At 50.6% G+C, this 23,369-nt stretch overlaps 1 protein-coding gene across 2 annotated transcripts in view; it reads left to right on the forward strand.

The window, feature by feature from the left end:
• ACACB (acetyl-CoA carboxylase beta) overlaps positions 1–23,369 on the forward strand; it is a 1,895,698-nt gene that overhangs the window by 1,797,962 nt on the left and 74,367 nt on the right. For both annotated transcript variants that reach the window (XM_086943101.1, XM_086943102.1), the window contains one exon: positions 10,414–10,584. In XM_086943101.1, the coding sequence (XP_086799227.1) occupies positions 10,414–10,584 (171 nt within the window). The remainder of the gene's footprint in view (positions 1–10,413; positions 10,585–23,369) is intronic.

A 23,369-nucleotide genomic window follows, 5' to 3' on the forward strand; every position in this document is an offset into this window, starting at 1 on the left:
TGGATATTTGATAAGTAACGTACCCCCCCTCCCTCAAGCGCCTTGAGACCCTCTGGGTGAGTAGTGCGCTATACAAATTTTAACTTGACTTGACTTGACATGATTAGACTGCTCTTTTAGCATGAAGCCCGTCATTTCACAAGGGGGCTCAATTTTTCTTGACTTGATAATCTGTTTGGTGAATATGGTGACCACCAGGCTGTATCCAACTCCCCTTGATAGGCATATGTTTATTGTCTCTTTTCAGTATTTGCATCCCGTGTTGGCGGGGAGTACATCCACACATTCTGGATCTGTGTAGGTCCTTTACTCCCATCAATTGACCAGAGTAAAGTAAGGTGGGGAATATGACTGGGACTAGTAGAAGTCCTGAGGAAGACCGACGTGACCTTCCCATGGGGGCATAGTAAGACGGTCAAAACATGTTGACATTAGCAGTTTAAGGAGGGGTGTTTTTGGGAACCTAATATTCTCTATAACACGCCCATCCTTCACCATTTTAATCCTGGCCTTGGGACCAATGAATAAAGGGTTCTAGTTGGGTACCCATGAGTCAATTTTAGGCACTTTCTTTGCTGCACCTTTTCTATCACTGTACCCAGTCGTTGGGTTTTACACACCCTGACACTATTACTTCTCACTTTTATGTTGTTTGTCTTCCCCCTCCCAATGCTCCATCCTGTGCGTGGCTACGCTAGGATGTTTTGTAAGCAGACCCGATGATGAAGCATGTCACACACATTTGTGTGTGAGTGAGGGCAGTTTTCAAAAACACAATTTGTAACACTCCATGCCTATTATTTAATCTTGCTTCTTCTCTTCTCTCTACCCCTCTTGGCGTTATCATGTTATCTTGGCAGCCAGGCGTCCCTCCACTAAAACGGTATACGCCTGCAAGTGGAATACATTTGTGGCATGGTGCACATGGATCCCCTTTCTGCCCCTCTTTCAGAGGTCCTTCTATTTCTCCTTTCTTTGGCCCAGCAGTGCTCTTCTCTGGGCACTGTCAAAGGCTATCTCTTGGCCATTTCAGCCTTTTTACGGCTTCCAGATCAGCCTTCCCTTTTCAAGTCCCCTGTTTTTCCCTCCTGTTCATTTCATAATGCCTCAGTGGGATTTGAATCTCGTTCTGACGTTCTGCTCCACAGAAGACTGAAGAAATCTCCCTTGTGGGCAAGGAGTGTCCACCCTGCACAAGCAGGCACCATCAGCGTCCAGCGGCTTCCTTTTGTCGTCTTCCTGCAAGGATCCAGACTTCAGAGCCCGACGAGACCCGGATTCCCAGACCTCTCCGACCTTTACCTACATCTGCAGCACAGCTGAGATCCGTGGGTGCGACGAGACACGTGGGACCGGCCATCTTGAAAGAAGCAGCACTTCGCTCCAGCACGACTTCTGAGGTAACCTCATCCAAGTGCTTTGGGGATTGAGAAGCCCCAACCCCGAGCAGCTCCTGCACCGAAGACCAGCCCTCCAGCATCCACAAGATCTGCGTGGGGCACTTCTGCCTGTTTGCTGCTCGACGCGTTGTCTGGTCACTTGCCGGCTGGCTAGTGACCTCCTAGACAACGAACTCCGAAATCTTCTCTGTTGGTCTGGTTGCTCCAGACTGGCCCTTGCTCCCTTCCAAAAGAGGAGCACCCCGGACCCTCCTGGTCCACTCCAGATGCCGTTTCCACTCACCGCGTGGGTTGCCTTTGCCAAGGCCTGTTGACTCCGAAGCCGACACCACCGACAGCGAGAGCCTGCGTGGGACAGCTCGTGCCTCCATCTTGGTCGTCGAAGACACCATCTGGGCCACGTGGCTGCAGAGACAAGCGTGCACCCTCACCTGATCGCGACGACGACATCTGGTTCCACTCCTGGTTCCACTCCAGTCACTGGCTAGTGACTTTGAACATAGTCCCCTCTGCTGTCAGGTTCTTCTCTTCACTGATCCACCCTTGGAACACACCGGACATCTTCCTCCTGATCGCCTGCAGCATCTTTTCTTCCAGGCTCCATAGACTTCAACGCCGGAACCCGACACGACTTGGCACCTATGCACCCGCAGCCTGTGGGTGAGGTAACACAAGCATTTCGGTGCTCAAGGGTAGCTTGACTCTCCTAGTGTCTAGTTCCACAGTCGTTTTAGTTCTACCTTGTCAGGATTGTCCATATTCACTGTTTTCTTGAACTGTACTGTCCATAGACACTGTTACGCATCTCGCGTGTGAGTTCACACTCTGCACACGCGTTCCGTGGGCCTCCTATTACCTACCTAGAGTTAGTATAGCGTGGTCCCAGCGATCCTACAGCCTTTGGACAGCTCCATTCCTTTTATCGACTTTCACATTCCACTTACTCAGTATATGGTTTGTCGTGCCCCTAGGGCACCATTGTAATTTGTGCAACTTAAACGTATTTTTCCTAAGAGATAGTCATGTGCTTAGCCCTCTGATCTCATAAAGAGCTCAGAGGTGTATGTTAGTTAATAAATATCTTGTTTATTTTCATAACAACCTGTGCGGTGTCCTTTCACTTGGTATTCAAGGGGTTATATGTGGTAAAACAGCTGGCTTCACATGCCAAAAGAGTTTAGCCTAAGATTGCTTTGTCCATGCTACCATTAGGATAGCTGGTCTATAAGGTTGACTTACAACCAATCACCATAAGGGTTGTTTGGACTGATACAAGGTGATCACTAGAACTAGTGAGCATCATATATCAGGCCAACTTCTCACAAAGACCTTCTTTCCTACCCAAGGTGGTCACGGCCTTCCACATTCGGCAATCCATTACCTTGCCCACCTTCTTTCCGCCTCCGCATCCCTCGAGAGAGGAAGAGAGGCTCCACCGTCTGGACCCAAAACGTGCGCTCTCGTTCTATCTGGATCGCACACGCCAGTTCCGGGTGGATGACCAACTCTTTGTTGGTTACGTGGGCGCTAAGAAGGGGAAAGCGGTACACAAGCGGATCATCTCACGGTGGATCATCTTGTGTATCCAGGCGTGTTACTCCTTGGCAAAGAAGGAACGCCCTGTTGGCCTGAGGGCTCATTCCACTCGAGCCACAGCAACTACAACTGCCTTGGGCCGAGGTGTGCCCTTGCAGGACATCTGTCAGGCAGCTACGTGGGCCTCGCTGCACACGTTCGCAAGACACTACTGCCTGGACAGCCAAGTCCGGAGGGATGGCTTCTTTGACCGTTCGGTCCTCCAGGACTTTCTGGTGTGATTATTGGTTCGCAGACCCACCACCGGGGTTGGTATTGCTGGGGTATCTATTCTAAAGTAAGGAATCTATCACTAATGTGTCTCTTTCAGATGCACAAGTTACTACTTGTGTAACAATATATCTGTAAGAGACATTAGTTAGTGATAGATTCCTTACCGACCCACCCATCCTCCCCGTTCTGCGAACCGATATCTAGGGTTAAGGTCATCCCCTTTCAGGGCCCTAGTTTCAAGGCACCAGTGTTGGATTTTGGCATAGCTCTGCGTTTCTGGCGCGGAAAAGCTGTGTCTAAGAACTGACGTCAGCACGCGGAGGCGGCGTCTAAGTACTCCGATGACGTCAGCACGGTGCCTACGACGCTGACGACGGACGCGGAGCCGCAGACGACGCCTACCGACGCGCAAGGGTACTGCTACGAAAAAGTTTCCCGATCCAGTCTGACGCCTGGAGATATTATAAGGTAAGGAATCTGTCACTAACTAATGTCTCTTACAGATATATCGTTACACAAGTAGTAACTTGTGCGATAGAAACATCATACCACATATCCAGTAACAATACCCTCCCTCTTGCCCTCCCTGCCCTGCGGACCCAAAACTGCCCGCCACCCAAACTCAGCAGAGTGCTTGGAACCCCATCCCCGTAACTTTACTTGCATGTGTGGGAGCGGGAAGTCCGAGGAAGTCTGTATCTTCCCCATGCCCCAGAGTTCCGAACTATCAGTTTAGTCGTCGCGGTCGTAGTGCCGAGGTGGGCCAAAACTTACATCAGTGTACACCCTCCATGTATGGAGGAGGTGAGCCTCAGAAGAACTCATTCTCCTGCCTCCTTCTGTGATTGTTCATCTTCCCCTCCATCTTGCTCAACAGCCTCCGAATCTCCTTCTCTCACCAGACGTTGTCGTCTCCTCAGCGCTTTTCCGGGCCTCTCTGCCGTTCACCACCCTTCCAGCTAGTCATGAGCCTCCTCCGGCGTGTCGAAAAACCAGGTTTTTCAGGCAGCAACTACTTGGAGCTTTGCCGGGAAGAGCATGGAGTATGGTAGTTCACGGGCCCTCAGTGCCTTCTTGACCTCGAAGAAATTCCTGCGGCGTGCCAAAACTGTCGCCGTCTAGTCCGGGAAGAATGAGACTACAGAGTTTTGCACTCAGATGGGCTGTGCCACCCTGGCCGTTTGAAGAATGGCGTCTCTGTCTCGAAAATTGAAGATACGGGCCAGTACCGGACGTGGAGGGGCTCCAGGCTTTGGCCTGCCACCCGGCACCCTATGTGCTCGTTCCACTGAAAAGAAGGCTGTGAGTCCTTTAGGCTGCAAGCGTGATTTTATGAGGTCTTCAATGTAGAGGTCCATAACGGGCCCCCTTCCGACTCCGGAAGCCCCGTATTTCGAACATTATTACGACGGGAGCGCTCTTCCTGGTCGTCCAGTTTCGCCGCCATACGCTTGTTATCTGCCTCCAACTGCGTCACCGTCTTGATCAGGAGCGTGGAGTCTTTGGAGAGAGCCGTCGTCACCTGTTCCACCTTTGCAACTCTGGCAGACATTTTCTGAAAATCCGCTCTTAGGAACGTAACATCTGTTGAGATGGAACCCACCATAGTTTGCACTTTATGGAGGGCCGCCATGATATCTTTTAGTGTCACCTTAGGGCCGCCATCTTCTTCTTTGTCTTTTTCAGCCTGCCCTTTACATTCTGGTAACGGAGAGAAGTCTTTAGTGTATGCAAATTTATTCAGCTTACCTTGCTGGTTCGGGAGGTACCCCTTGCCACTCATTGTCTGTTATGCTATAGCGCCCGTCCTTCTGCTCAAGATATATGATAATTGCGTTGGGGACCTCCAATCGGCAGTACTTAAGAGAACTCACACCCGACACTGCGTGTTGTTATTGTGTGTTGCACTGTCCGTCGTCACACCAGCGCTGCCACTGGGGGTGATGGGTGTGGGGCAGCAAGGGGATCGCAGGATAGCTGTAATAGTATTCTTGTGCCGAATATACCTCTCCCAGTTGGATCTGTGCCTCTGTTTTCCCTAGCTGGGCCGCAGCTTGCTGCCACCCTATATCCTCGTGGCCTCCAAACACTGGTCACTCAGCCTGGGGGCTAGCTTGATAGGTCCTTAATTACACTGCTAATCGCAGTGTTTCTCAGCCCCTTGCCCCTTACTGCACCCAGAGAGTGTCGCCCGGCTCCCCCACCGGGTTCTTCAATGAGAGGGCCCTCTGCCCAGCCCAGGCCAATTAGGTTGATGCTGTATGGCACTTGAGCAACAGCTCCACGTGTGTGCCTGCCCCTGCAGTGCTTTCACTGTTCTGGTCCCCGCCGCCGTATCCTATCGACTGTGTCGTGGCGGCTTCGCTTTTGTGTGTAATCAGCCCGGTCTTCTCACCCGACATGGGCCTTATTCATCAGGTCTCCAGGGGGGGACTCCGATTTCCCACCGTCCCAGTACCAGAGGCAGCAAGTGTCCCCTCCGGCACCGTTGCCCGCCGATATTCTGCTCGTGAGCACTCGCCGCCACCACTCCGGTCCTTGCAGCCGGTCACAAGGCTTTTCCGCGGACCAGCCTTTCAAATTTAGTCCCCGGCTGCTGCTTAACAGGTAGGCCGCAGTCCGCCTTCTCCTGCTGCTCGTGCTATTGTCCTCAATTGTGTTACGGCGGCTTCGATTGCGTGTGTAGTCCGCCCTGCCTTCTCACCTGTCATGGGCCCTGGCCCCCGATGTTCCAGGGGGGGTGGGGACACTCCAATCTCTGTCTGTCTCCAGCCCCAAGGTGGCAGGCAACTTCTTCGGCACAGTAGCCCGCCTATTTTCTGCCCGCCAGCTCTCACCGCCACAGTCCGGTCCTCCCAGCCGGCCGCGGGGCAATTTCGCGGGCCAGCCACCAAAATTTAGACCCCGGCTGCTGCTCACCGGGTAGACCGCAGTCCGCCTCTCCCTATAGCTCACCCTAGCGCCATCCGATTTTCACCGGCACTGGATGGCAACGTTTTGCTCCGTCTCGGCCATCTTATTGTAGGTTCTGGGTACAATTTTAATGACGGATTAATTAGCGGATTGCTGGGGAGACGAACTCACCCTCGGAGCCCCTTTAGGCTGCGGCCATCTTGCTTGGCTGCTCGCCACGCCCCCTATTTGTATAGTCTTGATATTATTAGCTGCTTTATTGTGATTGAAGCACTGCGTCTTATATATGATAGAAAAGCTTTTATTACAGGGTTTTTAGAACCACATATGTGTAGGATAGTTTACCATATGATATCTATGCATTTATGCTGATATATTTTGTATGTTTTGTTTAAACATCACCAATGGTTCATTTGCCCGAGATCTTAACTCAACAGTTGGGGTTTCATTTTGATATTTTACCAATTTCAGCTCTGGCCGAAAGTATAGGTCATTAGTGTTTTCTACATGTTGCTTTGCTTCATACTATAATTTCTTTCATATATTTATAGCAGCTTGCCATAAAGTTTTGATATAAATGCATTTATGCTGATATTAATTTGTTTAAACTCTGGAAGGGTTTAATATTGTATCTTTTACTCAGTATTTATTATGGTATTTAAACTATATTTTTATCCATATTGTATTATAGTTCCGGCTGGTTCTTTAAGATATACCTTGTTGTATATACTGTGACCAGCTTTGCCCTTTGTGTACAATACGACCAGTGTTTACATAGTCTTTTATTTATGTTCATTGGGAATCACGTGACACATAGGGGTGGTATTTAAAAGATGGTGGCAAACACATTTCTGCATGTGATCAAGGCTGCTTTGTCAGCCGAAACGCGTTATGACAAATTCAATGTGAGCAATAAATTGAATCTCGCCAAACCAAAAGAGAGGAGTTTGTGCCTTTCTTCATCGCCCTGCGGAGGTTGGAGACGGCAAAGTTTTTATTTTCGGATATATATATATATATATATATATATATATATATTATTTTTTTACAGGTTGCCCATGGATACCCTCTTTTGTACATCTCCACCTCTCTTCGCTACTGCGAGGTCAGGTCCGTGTTTCAAGGAGATTTTCAGTGCTCTACTCGGGCTTGCCCTTGTTCTACGCTGCAGTGTCTCTGTGCAGTGGGTTTAAGTGCACTTCGTTACTTTTTCCGGCATCTTCTGCAATAAGGGTTCCTTTTGCATCCCACTCCCTAATGTGGTACCCCAGCTTCACGCTGCTCCTTTCTTGGTGAACAATATCTCTCTCCGAGGGAGAGTTAATTATCCCACACAGTCGGAGGATGTGGTCTTGAACTCTGGAGTTCTTTTGAACATTTATTCGGGTTCCTCTTCACAGCTCCTATTGGTGCTTTGGTGCCTCTGCTGCCACTCTCTTCGGTTGTGTCCTTTTCATTTGGATATAACCCTACTCTATATCTGCTGTCTCTGCGGGACAGCTCCTCTGATGCCAGTCGTCCCAGGTTTTTCACCCTGCATATCTGTATTTGTGAATTAGTTCTCACTTTGGCCTTTAAGCTGCCTAGTTGTGCAGTTCTATGGTTATTTTAGTTACGTCACCCTGTTCTCTCGGTGGCTGTCTGCTCTGTGCATGTTTCAGTTGTGTCCGCAACAGCGTGCTTCAGGTTGATACTGTTCGCCCCTGTCGCTTGGTGTGCACTTGGCGTGTTTCTTGTTCCCGCCTGTTCTCCTAACATGTTGCTCAGTTCCTGCCTCTTGCTCTTCGGTTCTTGGATGTGGCCTCTCCGGCCTCCCCTCCGTGGGCTAGCATGGTAGGATCTGGTTACATCCCTTCATATTTTCCTCAACCTTTGGTTAGCGCCCACATAGTGCACCATTAAGCTGAGAGTGGTCTTAATTCCTCCTTCGTTCTGGATTCTCGCTGTTGTATTGGGATGTTGCTGGTGCGTTTATACATTGCATACTTATACAGGTATGGTATTGCGCCGTTCTGGCATTTTTGAGATGCCTTATTTCCTTTTATCTTTTGCTCTTCCTCGCTACTCGGATTGCTGTCTGGCTGTTCGACCACAGTTTTTCCCATAGTCCGTCACTCTGTTGCCGGCTCAGTGTTTTGGGCACTTTCTGTTGTTCTGTTGCAGACCCACCTCCCCCTTGGGGGTATGGCTGTGGTATCTATTCTAAGTTAAGGAATCTGCCGCTAGGTGTCTCTATCAGATGTATGAGTTACTTACCTTTGGTAACAATGTATCTGGTAGAGACGTTGTCTAGCCGCAGATTCCTTAAAGCCCACCCATCCTCCCCATTCTGCGAGGACTTTGCCAAGTGGGTTTCTTCACTTGCCTCTTTTCAGTTGCCATTGGGATTTCTTTCACGGGTGCTCACATTGTTGCGCCCCTTTGAGAATTGTCATTTGCAGCTGACTCCCTCCAAGGGGCTTCTTTCCTGTAAGATGGTATTGATTCACCTTTATCAGGCGATTCATCTTTATCTTCTCTTCTCCTGCTGCCTTCCCTCCCTCCCACCATCTCAATTGACTCAGGGCTCTTGTCTCCTCTATAGTCGTCTTCTTTGGGGATCTGTTGAGCTCGGTTTCAGAGCTCCATTACTTTAGGGGAAGTGCCAGTCTTTTCATACCTTCCTGCAGTGGATTGTTGTTCTTTCTGTGCTCCGTCCTTGCAGAATGGCACAGTTCTAAATGGTAATAACAGTCTGTTGAGATATTCTTCCCTTGTTGCTCACACTTGGGGAAGGGTCTGCGCTTCGCTTTGCTGGGTTCTTTCTCACAGCTTTGTTCCACTCTCGCTTTTTCACTTATATGTAGACAGTGTCTGATTCCGTCTTTTACGATGGTGCTTTGCACCATCCTCCTTATTTATTTCATGGATTTTTCATCCTGTGCACACTGTTCCCATACTTTCACAGTTTTTGTTTGTGGCTCCGCGCTGTGCCGCAGAAACGTTTCTCAGAAGAAAACTGACGTCACCGCGCCGGGAGAGACTTATATGACTTCGCTGACGTCACGTACCTGGACGACGTCGGGGGGGTGTGTGGCTCATCAAGATCTGCTACGCCCTTTCTGGTAAGGAAACGCCTGATGGTATTAGAGCTTATTCCACCAGAGTCAAGTCATCCACCTCTGCTTTGGCCAGAGGTGTTCCTGTAGTGGACATTTGTAAGGCAGCGACTTGGGCCTCCCGCAACATTTTCGCAAAGCATTATTGCTTGGACTCCGAAATGAGGGGAGGGCCACTTTGCGCCCTCTGTCCTGCAGGCCTTTTTGATATAGAAGGGTTGACACCCTTCTCCAGGGGTGGGACAGCTGTGGGAATCTATTCATAAGGTGAGGAATCCACAGGCAGGTGTATCCATCAGAAGAACAAGTTACTTACCTTCTGTAACGCTTTTTCTGGTGGATACAGTATCTGCCTGTGGATTCCTCCACCCCTTTGTCCACCATTGTATACCCTAAAGGTTACTTTGTTTGACATGTTGTTTTACATTGTATCTTCTATCTATCTGGTACATTTATAGGAAAAGCTTATATTCTTGGGCTTTCCTTTTGATTGTACACTATGTGTATTTTTTTGAATATTGTGTACTATGTAAACTTGGAATCTGTTTTCGGTCCACCTGTTCGCCTCAGAGGCACGGAAAAAATGGGTTGGACTGACGTCATCACGCCGATGAGGCTCCCTTATGGCTCCGGTGACGTCATGCAGAGTCGCGAGCGGAGCCGTGGCATTGTGACGTCCTCATCGGCGTGGAGAGGTAGGAAAAAAAATCCACGGAATGCTGGCGCAGGAAATATTCATAAGGTGAGGAATCCACAGGCAGATACTGTAGCCACCAGAAAAAGTGTTACAGAAAGTAAGTAACTTGTTCAATGGGACGGATATCTCGTCCGCCGAAATATAATTCCTATTATATCATACAGGATTTATATTTCAGCGGACAGGAAATCCATCCCCATTGTGGCAGAGTAACCCGTCCACTAAGATGTAAATCGAACCCTTAGTTCTTGGGGGCAGTAATTGTGCAATTATCAAAAAGGCATATTACAAAATGATCCATTCACCAAAGTGTATAGCAATTGGGGGAAATGTTTTAAAGTTTCAAATTTGCAAATAAATATTACAATGTTCAGTGTAGCTATGTATTTGTGTGTGTGTAATGTATAAATTCAAGAAAAAATAGTGGACATATCGATTGGATATTCTATTCCTACTAAATAAACTCTGTATTGCCCTTACTTTTTTATCCCCGAAGGATATCATTGAGTGGAAGAATGCCCGCACGTTTTTCTACTGGCGATTACGGCGTCTTCTCTTGGAGGAGGTAGTCAAGAATGAGATCCTGAATGCTAACAATGAGCTTAGTGATATACACATCCAGTCCATGCTGAGGCGCTGGTTCATGGAGACTGAAGGAGCTGTTAAGGTAACCTTTTACAACTGAAAGACTTTGAACTATCAATCTTTCTGCAGACTTCATTATTTTGAAATCAGTGGAACTTTGAGCGCCAAAATAATTTTTTTAACGATAACTAAGATGATTGAGGCAGAAAGCTGGCATGTTTCTATTGTTTACTCCTAACCACAGATTCCTAACCTTGTGAATATTCCCCCAGGTGTAAGACTTGATCTGGCAACTCAAAAGTGGGTCACCTCCCAAAATGATAGGATTTAAACCTTATCGGAAATGTCGGGAACAAATGTCAGTGACAGACCCCCTATGTGATATGCTCATAGTGCCTGTGGTCAGAGCACAGCTCCAGGGACTGAGACAACTGCATCCAGATGAACCCAAAGAGCAGGCGGGAACGCAAGGCGAAGGTCTATATCATCAAACATCAGAAGGCTTCATGCTGTGATGCGTAGTAGTTGAAAGGGACGTCCCGTTCCCGAAGTTGATCTTACAGCCGGTCCTCATCGTAGTTGAAGTCTTTAAGTTGAAGATAAAACACAAAATGTCACAGTGGGAATTAGCCCTTTCCTGCCTCTCTCTCTCCATAGAAAGCACAAGGGTGTCAGCATGCCTCTCGGTCACGGGTGCCGAAGTCAGCAGCAGCAACAGAGTCGTTGAGATCAGGATAGTGAAGTGAAGCGTGACGGTGCGGAGTCCACAGGTCGCAGTACAAGCAGCGGCTCGGTGGCGGCGGCGGCCGTTGTAGTTGGTGAGACCAGGGTTGCAGTGCAAGATGCATGCGGTGCCTTCTGCGGTGCCGTCAGGACACAGAGCCAGCGACGGAGTCGGTGATGGAGTCGGTTGCGTTTCCCTTCTCTGTGGTAACAGGAGCAGCAGTTTGAGAAGCGGTACCCAGTGATTGCTGAAGTCTTTGCAGTCCCTGAGACTTCAGAACAGGAGGCACGCTCTACTTCGAACCTTTGGAGAGATTCAGCACAAGTAAAAGAAAGTTCAGTCCTTTCACTGCCCAAGGCAGAAGCAGCAACTGCAGGCCAACCCAACAAAGCAATACTACAGCAAAGGGGCAGTACTCCTCCTGGCAGCTCTTCTAACTCTTCTTCTTGGCAAGTTCCTTGATTCCAGCAAGTTCCTAAAATCTGGGGTCTGGCCCCAATATTTATTCTCAAAATCCTTTTGTTTTCTCAGGCAGAGAGTGTCTGGGCTTAGTCCAAACCAGTTTGGTTCTCTCTGGCCCAGCTTCCCAGCAGGAGGCGGTGACTGCATTGTTCCAGGTAGACCAGGCCCATTCAGGGGTAAGGAAATCTCCTACCACTACTCTAAATGCAGCCAAGGTCTATTCATCCCAGCCCTCACACATCCAGACTCTCTGGAGCCACTGCACATCTCCAGCCCCTGTCCCTCCAAAGTCAGACAGTCAATCCACAAACCCAGCAGAGGCACACAGGATGGCTTAGAAAGAATATACCTACTTTCTAAAAGTGGTATTTTCAAACCCAGAACATAAAAATCAACCTTACGGAAAGATGCATTTTTACATTCTGAGTCCAGGCACACTAAACTCTATTCCTCTATCTTATCCCAATGGGAAGTTATGCTTATAAGATTTTATAAGTAAAACTCCCATTCTTTCCTATGGGACAGATAGCCTTGCAGTGGTGAAAAACGAAATACACTGTAATTAACCACCAGGACATGTTACACTCACCAGTACATGTCCTACCTTTAACATACATAGCACCTTGCCCTCAGGAGTACCTTGGGCCTACCTTAGGGGTAACTGATATGTAAGAAAAGGGAAGGTTAGGGCCTGGCAAGTGGGTGCACAGGTCGGCATGGCAGTTACAAACTGCGTGCAGACTCTGCAGTGGCAGGCCTGAGATATCTTTTCACAGCTACTCATGTGGGTGGCCCAATCAGTGCTGCAGGCCCATTAGTAGCATTTGATTTACAGGCCCTGGCACACAAAGTGCATTTACTAGGGCTTACCAGTAAATCAAATATGCCAATCATGGAAACACCAATCCATAATAACAATTTACAATAGGAGCACTTGCACTTACACACTGAACAGCAGTGAGACAGTGCGCACAATCACTAAACCAGCAAAAACAGAGTAAAAAACCGAGAGGTCAGAAAGCAAAAAGACACGGAGAACACGCCAGAAGATGCCAAGTCTAACAGAGCGTAACAAACTGTTCTTAGCAGTTAGCCTCTGAGTGTTATCTGTCTGTAGGGTCCCTCTCTGTAGGAAGATATCCACATCCAGGAATGAAAGTGATTCTCTACTGATAGAACGTGTAAATGTTCCTATTCTGGTTGTTGAGCCAAGTAATATTTGGAGGCCGTCTGTATGTCCTCTCTCAATATCACCACAATGTCATCTATATATCATTTCCAAATAGAGATGTTACTCCGATATGGGTTGGTCTCATATAAGATGTTTCTCTTTTCTAAGTTGAGTACATATAACCCTGTAAAAGCAAAAGTACTCCCAATCAAAGTACCATGGGTTTGTATAAAGAGGGTGACTTCCAACTCAATTAGTTTTTGCTGTCAGAACTAGTCGCTCGCAGTCCATCACAACATTCTGGGAGTGGAATAGGTCCATTCTCCACTCTCAAGTACCCCATTAATGACCTCCAGATAATCTTTTTAGGGGGGGCTGGTGTACAAACTCTTAACATCTAAACTCATTAGGAGGTCTTGTTGGTCATCAACTTCAATGTTTCTGATATAAACCAGTAGGTACTTTGTGTCTTTTAGGTAGGTCTTCGTCTTCTGTAGTATTGGATTTAGGAAAAGTCACAAAATTGTGACAAGGGTTCCAGAAGGGAACTCATCCCTGAATCAATTGGCCTGCCTAGAGGTGGGTCACTATTTTTGTGGACCTTTTGGAGAATAATAATATGGTATCACCGGAATGGTGTTTTTTCAAAAAATCCCCTTCTTGCTTTGTGATCCACCTCTCACACTCTGCCTCCTCTACCATGGAGTAAATATCTGATTTCAGTGAGGGATCAACAAGTATCTTGTAGTTGTGTTCATCTGCCAATAGACTATGGCATTCGGTTCTGTAGGCTGTAGTGGACTGTAAGACAATCCCTCCGCCTTTGTTGGCAGTTTGTAATGTATCTAGAGTTGTTTCTCTACATTGCTTACATTTTGGAATATTTTCAAAGTTTTAGTGCAATTCCTTCAAGTTATTTAAATATTGCCTCTTCAAAAGCCATTTACTCTACTGGGGAGGTATGAGTAGATGGGCAAAAAGTTGACTTCTTTCTCATGCCAGTTGAAGAGAGATCTTCTGTGGTCTGCTGATCTCCAAAATGGGCTTTCTGGCGTAATTTGCTAAAGAAATTGGGTTGGCTCTCCATTTCTGTTCGCTATCACTCTCCTGTGTCTCCGAGTTCAATGATCTGTCATCTGGGGAGAATGCAACCAATAGATCTGAGTTAGTGTCTTAACGTGCTTTATATTCTGGTGTGGAATAAGGGTAAACCTTTCAGAATGAGAACTTCTTGACATCCTTTTGTAGTTTCTTAATTTTAGACTTGGTGAGGTATTCTTTGTAGTTATTGGTTTCCTTGTTATTTCATCTAATCTCTTCTTAAAGGCTGGCACTGTTGCTCTTCGTTCAACTTCACTGGTTTGTATCTCAACCAGAATGGTCTCTGCTAATCGTTTGGCTGTTGTAATCATTGAGATAAGCCAATCTCTTGTGCAGTGCCATGCGATTTACACCCATCCTCTTCTAAAGGTGGCGTCTTCCAAGAATATCCTTGGGGTATTGGTCACCAGTTAACCTCTTGGGGCCGCATCGGCTCTGAGGTACTTGGTCATATCTGATAGAGACTACTAGCCGCAGATTCCTTAACGTAGAATTATCCCCAGGCGTGAGACTGGATCTGGAAAACCTTTTGCCATAGCATTCCTGCGCGCTGGGGTGACGGCACCATGTGACTTCGCCCTGACGTCGTCCGCGTCCATGACGTCAGCGAGGATACATAAGTCCCACCCCGGCGCGCCTACGTCAGGCCTTATTTTCTTTTCACGCTTTGGTGTTGTGAGAACAGTGTTCGAATGCCTTCCGGCTTCAAGACGTGTAACTCTTATGCACATCCCATGTCGGCGACGGACCCTCACCCGATTTGCATGTGGTGCCTGCGTGAGCACCACGACTAGACGGATTGCGACTCCTGTCAACACCTTAAGCCTAAGTCGGGGCAGGAGCACCGGATGAAGTTTCTGTTGGCACGCTTGTCCAGGTCGGTGTCGTCCCAGCGTCCGTCCCCTACCTCGGAGGCCAGGAACCTCCTTTTCCGTCTGCGACATCGTCCCTCGCCATGGCCCCAAGGGCGTTGCTCGCCGATTGGTAGGTACTTCAGCTTGTCTCCGAGGCCCTGTCCTCCTTCAGCGGTGGGCGCCGGTTCCACTCGGGATGTGTGCTCCCGCCTGTCGCCTTCGTACCCACCTTTTCCCGGCATTGGGGCGACTAGGGCCCAAATGACTGCATACGCTGCGGCTCTGCAGGCTTCTTTGGCCCCTCCTCCACCTCCTGAAACGTCCGTGGCTCCCTTGCCTCGCACGGGGACTTTCGCGGAGTCACCGGCGTCTCCGGTGCCGACGGTTTCAGCTTCAGGTTGTAGGAGGGTGGTGTCGTCGAGGTGTAGTCCTTCGGCGCTCCCCTCTTCGGCACCTGGCATCCCTGCCTCCTCGCAAATCCCTACGAGGCTCTCTGTGGTGTCGCAGGAGATCGCCGGGACTCCGGGCTTGACCCAAAGTCCCCCTCGGCCCCTGAGCAGGCGGCTGCCTCACCTGAGGCCGAGCTGGTGCCTTTTCGGCCTTCCTCCCCGGCTCCGGCGAGTCATGGGTGGAGGCTGGTCCTGGAGTGCTTTTCCGAGTCCCTCTTGGTCCTCGACGCCGGCGGCTGCCCCGTCTGAGGCCGAGCCGGTGCCTTTTCGGTGCCGCACCTTCGCGGTACCGGCGTCGACGCCGAGCGAGAATGAGTGGAGAGAGCTGCCGAATTAGCAAAGAATGACTCAACCGAATTGAAAAGCACGTACGAAAAGAGTCCCGGTGCCGAAGAACGGCCGCCGCCCCTCCCCTCAACCTGCTACCTCGCCAACTCTTGAAGAATCCCTATGCTCGAGTGGCAACTTTCTACAGCAGTGGTCTATGATGCTACACACAGTTTTGGCTACCTCCAGTCCGTGTCCTGAGGAGAACCCTTAAACTACATTGTGGTTCGAAACGCGTTGACCCCGAGCCTGGGAAAGAAAAGAGGGGTGCCGCTAGGGTTACTAAATATTACTACACTTTCCATCCCTAGTAGCGCAAACCCAGGTATCAATCTAGTCTCTGGCTCAGTGAGACAGGCAGGCAGTGCCAATGAACTGTTTTGTCCGCCTAACTACTTGTATATAATATGAAGGACTGGTGCCTTGTAATGAAATTATTGGAGGCATTGTACTAGTGTGTATTTGGTGTATATTGTAACCTACAGTATTGATTTTGTGTATAATGTACATTGATGTTTTAATGTCTGTATGTGTTCATTATTGTTTGATGACTTATTTTGGTGACATATGAAATTTAATGTAAAAAGTATTTTCTAAAAAAAGATAAAAAGACTAAAATAAAATAGTCGTACCGCCTAGAACTGTTTGGCTAGGTGTGATAAAATAAAAAATAAAAAATAAACCTGTCTGGCCATTTTTTCTGTTTAATATATTTGAGTGGTCTAGGCCAGTCAGAGACAGGACCCAAACCTTTCAGTTTCCCTGTAATATGTTTAAAGACAGACGGAAGGCGTTTATATAGTTCTCCCGGAGAGTACCTGGATTCTGATCTGGTAACAGACAGTAAAATCTCCCATTTGACTTGCCTATAGAGAAATAGCCTACAAGTTGATACTTCATGGTTATATCACTCAGACCTTTCACAGGGCAAAGGTTTTTGGGGCTCAGAGTTGTGTTGGGAAAGGTGCCCCAAAGAAGGTACTTACATGTGGTGGACCTGTGACCAGGTTTAAAGCTCTGGGCACAGGTTGTGCAGATAATTCACTAAATTACTAATGTCTGCCTTCCACAATGCCATGTGATAGTATTATTTGGTCTATATCCGTAGGCATCAGGCATATCTGTAGGCATCAGGCAGTCTGGCAACATATCTCACAGTTGCTATTAGTTGGGAAGTTGACAGTAACATACAAGTGCAAAGGCCAAGACGATTGATGTTAGAATGGTGGTGGCACATTGTGGAGATATTATCTATCTGCGGATTCCTTACAAGCCCTCTCACCTCCCTGTTCTGTGGTATTGATTACTTTCTCCATTTTAAAATGGTACCAGTTTACATATCCTCACATGGTCATATTTGATCAGACGGTGGTCCTGCATCCTACAGTGTGGACAAGGTTCAGAATGAAACTGACTGGCCTGTTGATTACATGTGGCTCTTGCTTCAGTTTCAAGGCAGGATGGAATTAACACAGAGCTGCACAATGCCACGTACGGCATGCAAGGGAATTGGTGAAAAAAAATCTCTGGACCCATTCTGCTACCTGGAGGTATTCGCAAGGTAGGAAATCTGCGGTTAGATTAAGTATGCACCAGAAAGAGCACTACTATAGTTAAGGAACTTTTTCTTTTGATAGACTTATAACCACACATTCTCACCTTGTGAATTTCCTCAGGGGCCAGACTGGATCCAAAAATGTCTGATATCTGATAGAGACATCTGGCCGCAGATTCCTTACCTTTTACCTTCCAGGTGTCAGGCTGGAACCAGAAGATTTTTCTTAGCAGTACCCCTGCATGCTGGTAGGTGGCGTTGGACGACTCCACGTGACATCGTCGGTGTTCTGTTCATCATAGTCATGACATCCGAATCGTCACTATGACCGCCACTCCGGTGCGCAGACGTCAGTTCTTTTCTTTACTTGCCAGCTGGTGCTGACCATTGAAGAGAGCTACCCCCTGTCATTTTTTGACAGACTTCTTTCAACATTTTGTCGACTTCGTTGATGTGTTAGGAGGCAAGAAGAGTAAGAAGACTTTGGGGTTCAAGCCGTACGGCCCCTGTCACGTGCTATGTCAGTCACGGACCCCCCATTTGGTTTGTCTTTGGAGCCTGGAGCGCAACCACAACTCCAAGTCGTTCTCCGACTGCCGGGCCATGGCACCAAAGGCTTTGAGGGAGCGGTCCTTAAAGCTTTTGGCAGCCCATCATCCAGCACGGCAGAGGTCTCCTCGTCAGTCTCGATCCCAGTCTGGGTCGAGAGGAAGGTCCAAGCACCGCTCCTGTAAGTCGAAGTCCTCTGTGTTGAAATCATCGAAATCAGGTAAGAGGCACCACAAAGAGCACAAGAAGTCGAAGTGTGTTTTGACTTCGCCCTGCCCAACCCGTGACGCCGCAGAGAGACCTCTGCGTTCGACACCCTGCTCCACAAAGCAGGTGCCTGGATCGGCTCCACGTTTCCTTCCTTTTCTATATCCGTGAGCGACCCCCGCACAGCTGAAGGAGTTTTATGACGCCATGTGCGCCATATTTGGGCAGCCTGACCCTACAGGCACACCTTCAGGCTCATGGCGGAGGGGCCCCCATGGTTCCCATGCCAGCGCTATGACGTCACGTCCTCCTGTTGGTCCGGGGCCAGACCGACACAGGCAAGGTCGCTATGTAGGTGTGACCGGCGTCGGGTCCTGTGGCGAGGTTCCTGTCGTCGGTGGCACCTCCCTACTCCTCATTCCCGATGATACGGAGCCGGCGCTGAGACCGGAGCCGTACGGCTCCATGCCGTTTACCCTGCCCTATTCTGAATGGTTAGGGATGGCGGAAGAGGATTGGGAATGGGAGCAGGATCCCTTAGAAATCCCACAACAACAAGATGTGGACTGGTACGAGGAACTGGCTAATGCCAGTGGTTTGGACACCTCCCCAGACTCTGGCATGGAGTCCCCATCTACCATGGTGTTGCGTAGGGCTGCAGAGGTTCTTGACCTGCAGCTACTTTCAGTGGCGGTCAAGACTAACGTCTTTAAAGCGATCTCTTACACATACCGCAAATTGTGCAACAACATGCCAAATTCTTTCCATCTCCTGCGGGATAAATGGCAGACTGACGTTGGCAATATGGAGGAGGCTGAATGGCAGTCAGCCCTGATGTCCCCGTGCGAATCAGCCATCAATCATAGATATCGGTTGATACAGTTAAAAATACTACACAGGACCTACATGTCAAGCCCCCTCTCGCCGTCGCCCATCTGACCTTTGCCTCCATCACTGTGGCTCAACAGGCACTTTCTATCATACCCTGTGGGAATGCCCCGTAGTCCAAGACCTTTGGAACCGCGCTATCCTGAAAATGACTGACACCCTAGGGAAACCGGTCCCTCTGACTCCCAAATGCGCGCTCCTTCATATATGGGACCCCACAGACCTCACAGCGATAGAACAGCGCTGGGCGGACCTGAGCTTCCTCCTCATAAAGCGTGAGATAGCTATGCAATGGGGTTCGCCACACAAACCGCTCCTGATTAGATGGGTGGCTGCAATGGATGTGTGCATGCTGTCGGAAAAATCAGTTTACAAAACCAGGGGTTGTCCCGGGGTCTGGGACAAGAAGTGGGGTCGATGGAATGCCTATAGGGGCGACTTGTGTACTTCCCCAACGGGATGACCTGCCTGCTTTGAGCAGGCAGGTCATCCCTCGGTGAGTGTGGATATGATTACTGTCGCGCCGTGCGTGCTCTGTGGCAAAGAATGCTGACTGCAATTGTTCACATAGATGTTCCTCTGCTTTGCTTAGTTATGTTCGTTTTAAAATGGAAATACCATAGACCTATAGATTATCCGATACACAGCTTTGGCTGTTCTATGCACACCTTACTATCACGCCGCCGAACCCCCGGGATGTCGGCTGAATGGCTGTGTTATTCTGAGACTCTCGCTAAGTGCCTATATGTACCGCAGCCGGCCCTCAGGGTTGGAGGCTCTATGCTGTGTCAATTTGAAATATGCATTAAAGGTCTTGGGAAAAAAAAAAAAAGACTAACGTCTTGACTGACGTCCTTCAGCCTGGGGTTTCCAGCTCGGAACCCCTTCTGCCTTTCATCAAGGCCTTAACAGAAATCTCTCTGTGAACCTGGTCCAAACCCAGCACAGTGGCTCCTGTGAACAGGACGATCGTCCGCCGCCATCGCCTTGCACCTGGCAACCCATTTTTCCTCACCACCCATCCCACCACTCAAAGCTTGGTGGTCCTGACTTCCACTTCCCGTGGCGCGTTCCTTTCCGCACCCCCGATAGGGAATCTAAGAGACTGGAGAACTTTGGAAAGAAAATGTTTTCTTCCGCTAATCTGTCATTGCAGTCAGTGAATACTGCATGTCTTTTGGGTTGTTACTCCTATGCAATATGTGATACGGTTGTGCAGGTGCTGCCTAGAGTCTCGGAGGAGGACCGAGCTCTACTCTCCCAGGCCATACCAGACTGGAGAGACGCAGCTAAGTTCGCCATCCAATGTAACTTCGACACGACGGACTCGCTGGGCAGAACGATTTCCACAGCGGTGGGCGTTCGTCGCCGTGCCTGGTTGAGAGCATCTTGTTTTTCTGGATGCCCATGCTAACCTCATGGACATGCCCTTTGATGGCTCCTATCTCTTCCGAGACAAGGCGGATGCTGCCCTTGAGCGCTTCAAAGACTCACAGGCAACGGCCAAGTCTTTGGGCCTCACCACCACCTCCTACAGGGCTTCATCTGCTTTTCACTCCTTTTGTGACGTCAGCCCTATACCGGCCAGAGGGCCTTACAAGTTCAGGAACGTCTGCGGGGCTGTGGACACGGTTCACTGCGGCTCCGTGGGTCATGGAACCAGAAGTCGAGCCAAGCCATGATCATCTGCTCCACCGCAAAAACCTCCCTAGTGCGGTCCCCCACAATCCCTTGCAGCCAGTGGGTGGCAGAATACGGCATCCGCTCAACCACTCCATTGCATCAGATAGGTGGGTGTTGCAAATAGTCCGAAGGGGCTATTTCCCCCACATCTGAAAGAGACACGTTAGTGATAGATTCTTTACCTTAGAATATCCCCAGGCGTCAGACTGGATCCGGAAAGTTTTGCGTAGCAGTACCCTTGCGCGTCGGTAGGCGTCGTCTGCGGCTCCGCGTCCGTCGTGGGCGCCGTGATGACGTCGTCGGAGTAGTTAGACACCGCCTCCGTGTGCTGACGTCAGTTCTTCTTTTTTCCGCGCCAGCCAGCGCAGATCTGGAAAAAGCAGTTCCCTAGTCATTTTTTTACTAACTTTTTGGATCTTTTGATCTATTTCGAAGTCTTCACGACTCCGACGGTGCCGTTAGGGATGCCCGGCTTCAAGCACTGCGACGAGTGCGAACGCTTTATGTCGATTACGGATCCGCACCGCCTGTGCCTGACGTGTTTGGGCGTCGACCATGACGACGAGGCCTGCTCCGACTGTCGGGCCCTCTCGAGGAAGGCCAGGCGGGAGCGGTCCCGCAGGCGACTCGAGATCCGCCAGTCGGCCCCGTGCCGTGTGAGGTCCCGGTCCCACGGGAGGTCGAGGGACAGGTCGCGGGGGCGGAGCCGTCACAGCTCCGGGAGTCGGCGCCACTCCTCCGGGTCCAAGTCGTCAGGTAAGAAGCATAAGAAGTCGAAGAGACATCATCGCTCTTCCAACTCCCCCCGACCCTCGCGCGATGCGGCCGGGGGTTCGGGTGACACCGCCCACGCGGCTCCTCAGGAGTCGCGGGCGCCGCGTTCGGCTCCATACCCCCCGGTCCCTGGGCTGAACGCGACGCCGGAGGAGATAGAGCGCTTCCTCATGGCCATGAGGTCCCTTTCTTCTCCGACGGGTTCCGCCGCGCCTTCGGGCCCAGCGAACCCGTCTGGGGGCCCTAGTGGGTCGGGGGCTGCGACCCCGACGCCGTCGGGTGCTTCGGCCTCGACGCCGCCGGCGTCTTCGGCGCCGCAGGGCCCCACGATCCCGACGCCGCCGCTGCCCTCGGGCTCGGCGCCGCAGGGTTCAGCGGTCCCGGCGTCGTCGGTGCCTTCGGGCCCGACGCCGCAGGGTGCCGTTCGGCCCTCGTCGGGCGCTGGAACGTCCCCGGTGGACCTTACGACCCCCCCGGGGTCGGTCCGTGTGGTGTCCCCAATGCCTCCTCTCTATGGGTTCCGGCGTCGGGACGGGGCCTGTCGGCGCCGATCTCGACGCCGGTCGGGGATTTCCATCCCTATGACCCATCCTCATTCACTTACGACCCTGAGTCTCAGGAGATGGGGGAAGAGGAGGATTGGGAGGGGTCTGAGGACCCTCTGACAAGGGAATGTCAGTCTAGCATGGACTGGACAGGAGACCTTGGGGAGGCCAGTGGCCTGGACACCTCTCCAGACACTGGATTCGTCTCTCCTCCTTCCGTGGCTTCGGAGGAGGGCGCGACATATAGTGTGGTGTTGATGAGGGCTGCTAAGGCGTTGGGCCTTGAGCTCCCCGTCGCGGCCGTGAGGACTAACCTCCTCACTGAGGTCCTTAGGCCGCAGTCATGCTCCATGGAGCCTATGCTGCCGTTTAATGAGGCCTTGTCGGACGTTCTTTTGGGCACTTGGTCCAGGCCCGCTACAGGTTCGCCTGTAGATAGGAACGTGGCCAGACGCCACCGCCCGGCTCCGGGCGACCCATGTTTCCTGTCCACCCACCCCACCCCGAGAGTCTGGTTATCCAGGCCTCTAACTCCCAGACCGCCTTCCCGTCGGCTCCCCCTGACCGGGAATCCAAGAGGTACGAGGCCTTTGGCAAGAAGGTATTCTCGTCCCTTAGCTTAGGACTGCGGTCTTCCAACACCGCATGCCTCTTGGGCCGTTACACCCATTCTATATGGGAAACGGTGGCGGAATTGCTGCCAGAGTGTCCGTTGGAGGTACGGGCCAAACTCGGCCAAGCCCTAGTGGAGGGCCGGGACGCAGCAAAGTATTCGATCAGGTGCGGACAGGATACAACTGACTCGCTGGGCAGAGCGATGGCTACAACGGTTGCGATTCGAAGCCACGCCTGGCTCAGATCCGCCAACTTCTCGGCTGATGTCCAGAATACCCTCATGGACATGCCGTTCGATGGCCGTTGCCTCTTTGGCGACAAGGCAGACCACGCGCTTGAGCGCTTTAAGGACTCCAGGGCTACGGCCAAGTCCTTGGGCCTCTCGGCCCCGCGCCAGCAAGTGGGTGCCTTTTGCTCCTTTCGTGGCCAAGGAAGGGGCGTCCCCACGCGTGCCGCCAGCCACTCGCCGCAAACTGTCGTCCAGCGCGGCGGCGGCCGTGGAAACCGCCGTGGAGGCGGTCGGGGAGGCAAGCGGAGCCAGTCCACACCTGCCCCCGCAGCATCCGCCTCTAAACCCTCCTAGTCCGTGCTTTTCGGCCCATGTGACGCCAGTGGGGGGCAGGGTTCGCCATCACCACTCTCACTGGCGCACAGTCACTTCGGACAGGTGGGTGCTGCAGATCGTCCGAAGGGGCTACTCCCTCCCCTTCGAGACGACCCCTCAAGCCATGCCACCGCAACACCACCGCATATCGGGGGATCATTTGCGGCTCCTGCAGGAGGAAGTTTCGGCCCTCTTGGCCAAGGGGGCCATCGAGCGCGTTCCTGGGCCAGAAGTAGGTCGTGGTTGCTACTCCCACTACTTCCTGGTACCCAAGAAGGGCAAAGGGGGCCTACGCCCTATCTTGGATCTGAGGAACGTCAACGGCTTCCTCCGGAAGGAGAAGTTCAAAATGCTGACAC

Source organism: Lissotriton vulgaris, chromosome 11 (genome assembly GCF_964263255.1).
Source record: "Lissotriton vulgaris chromosome 11, aLisVul1.2, whole genome shotgun sequence".
NCBI lineage: Eukaryota > Metazoa > Chordata > Amphibia > Caudata > Salamandridae > Lissotriton > Lissotriton vulgaris.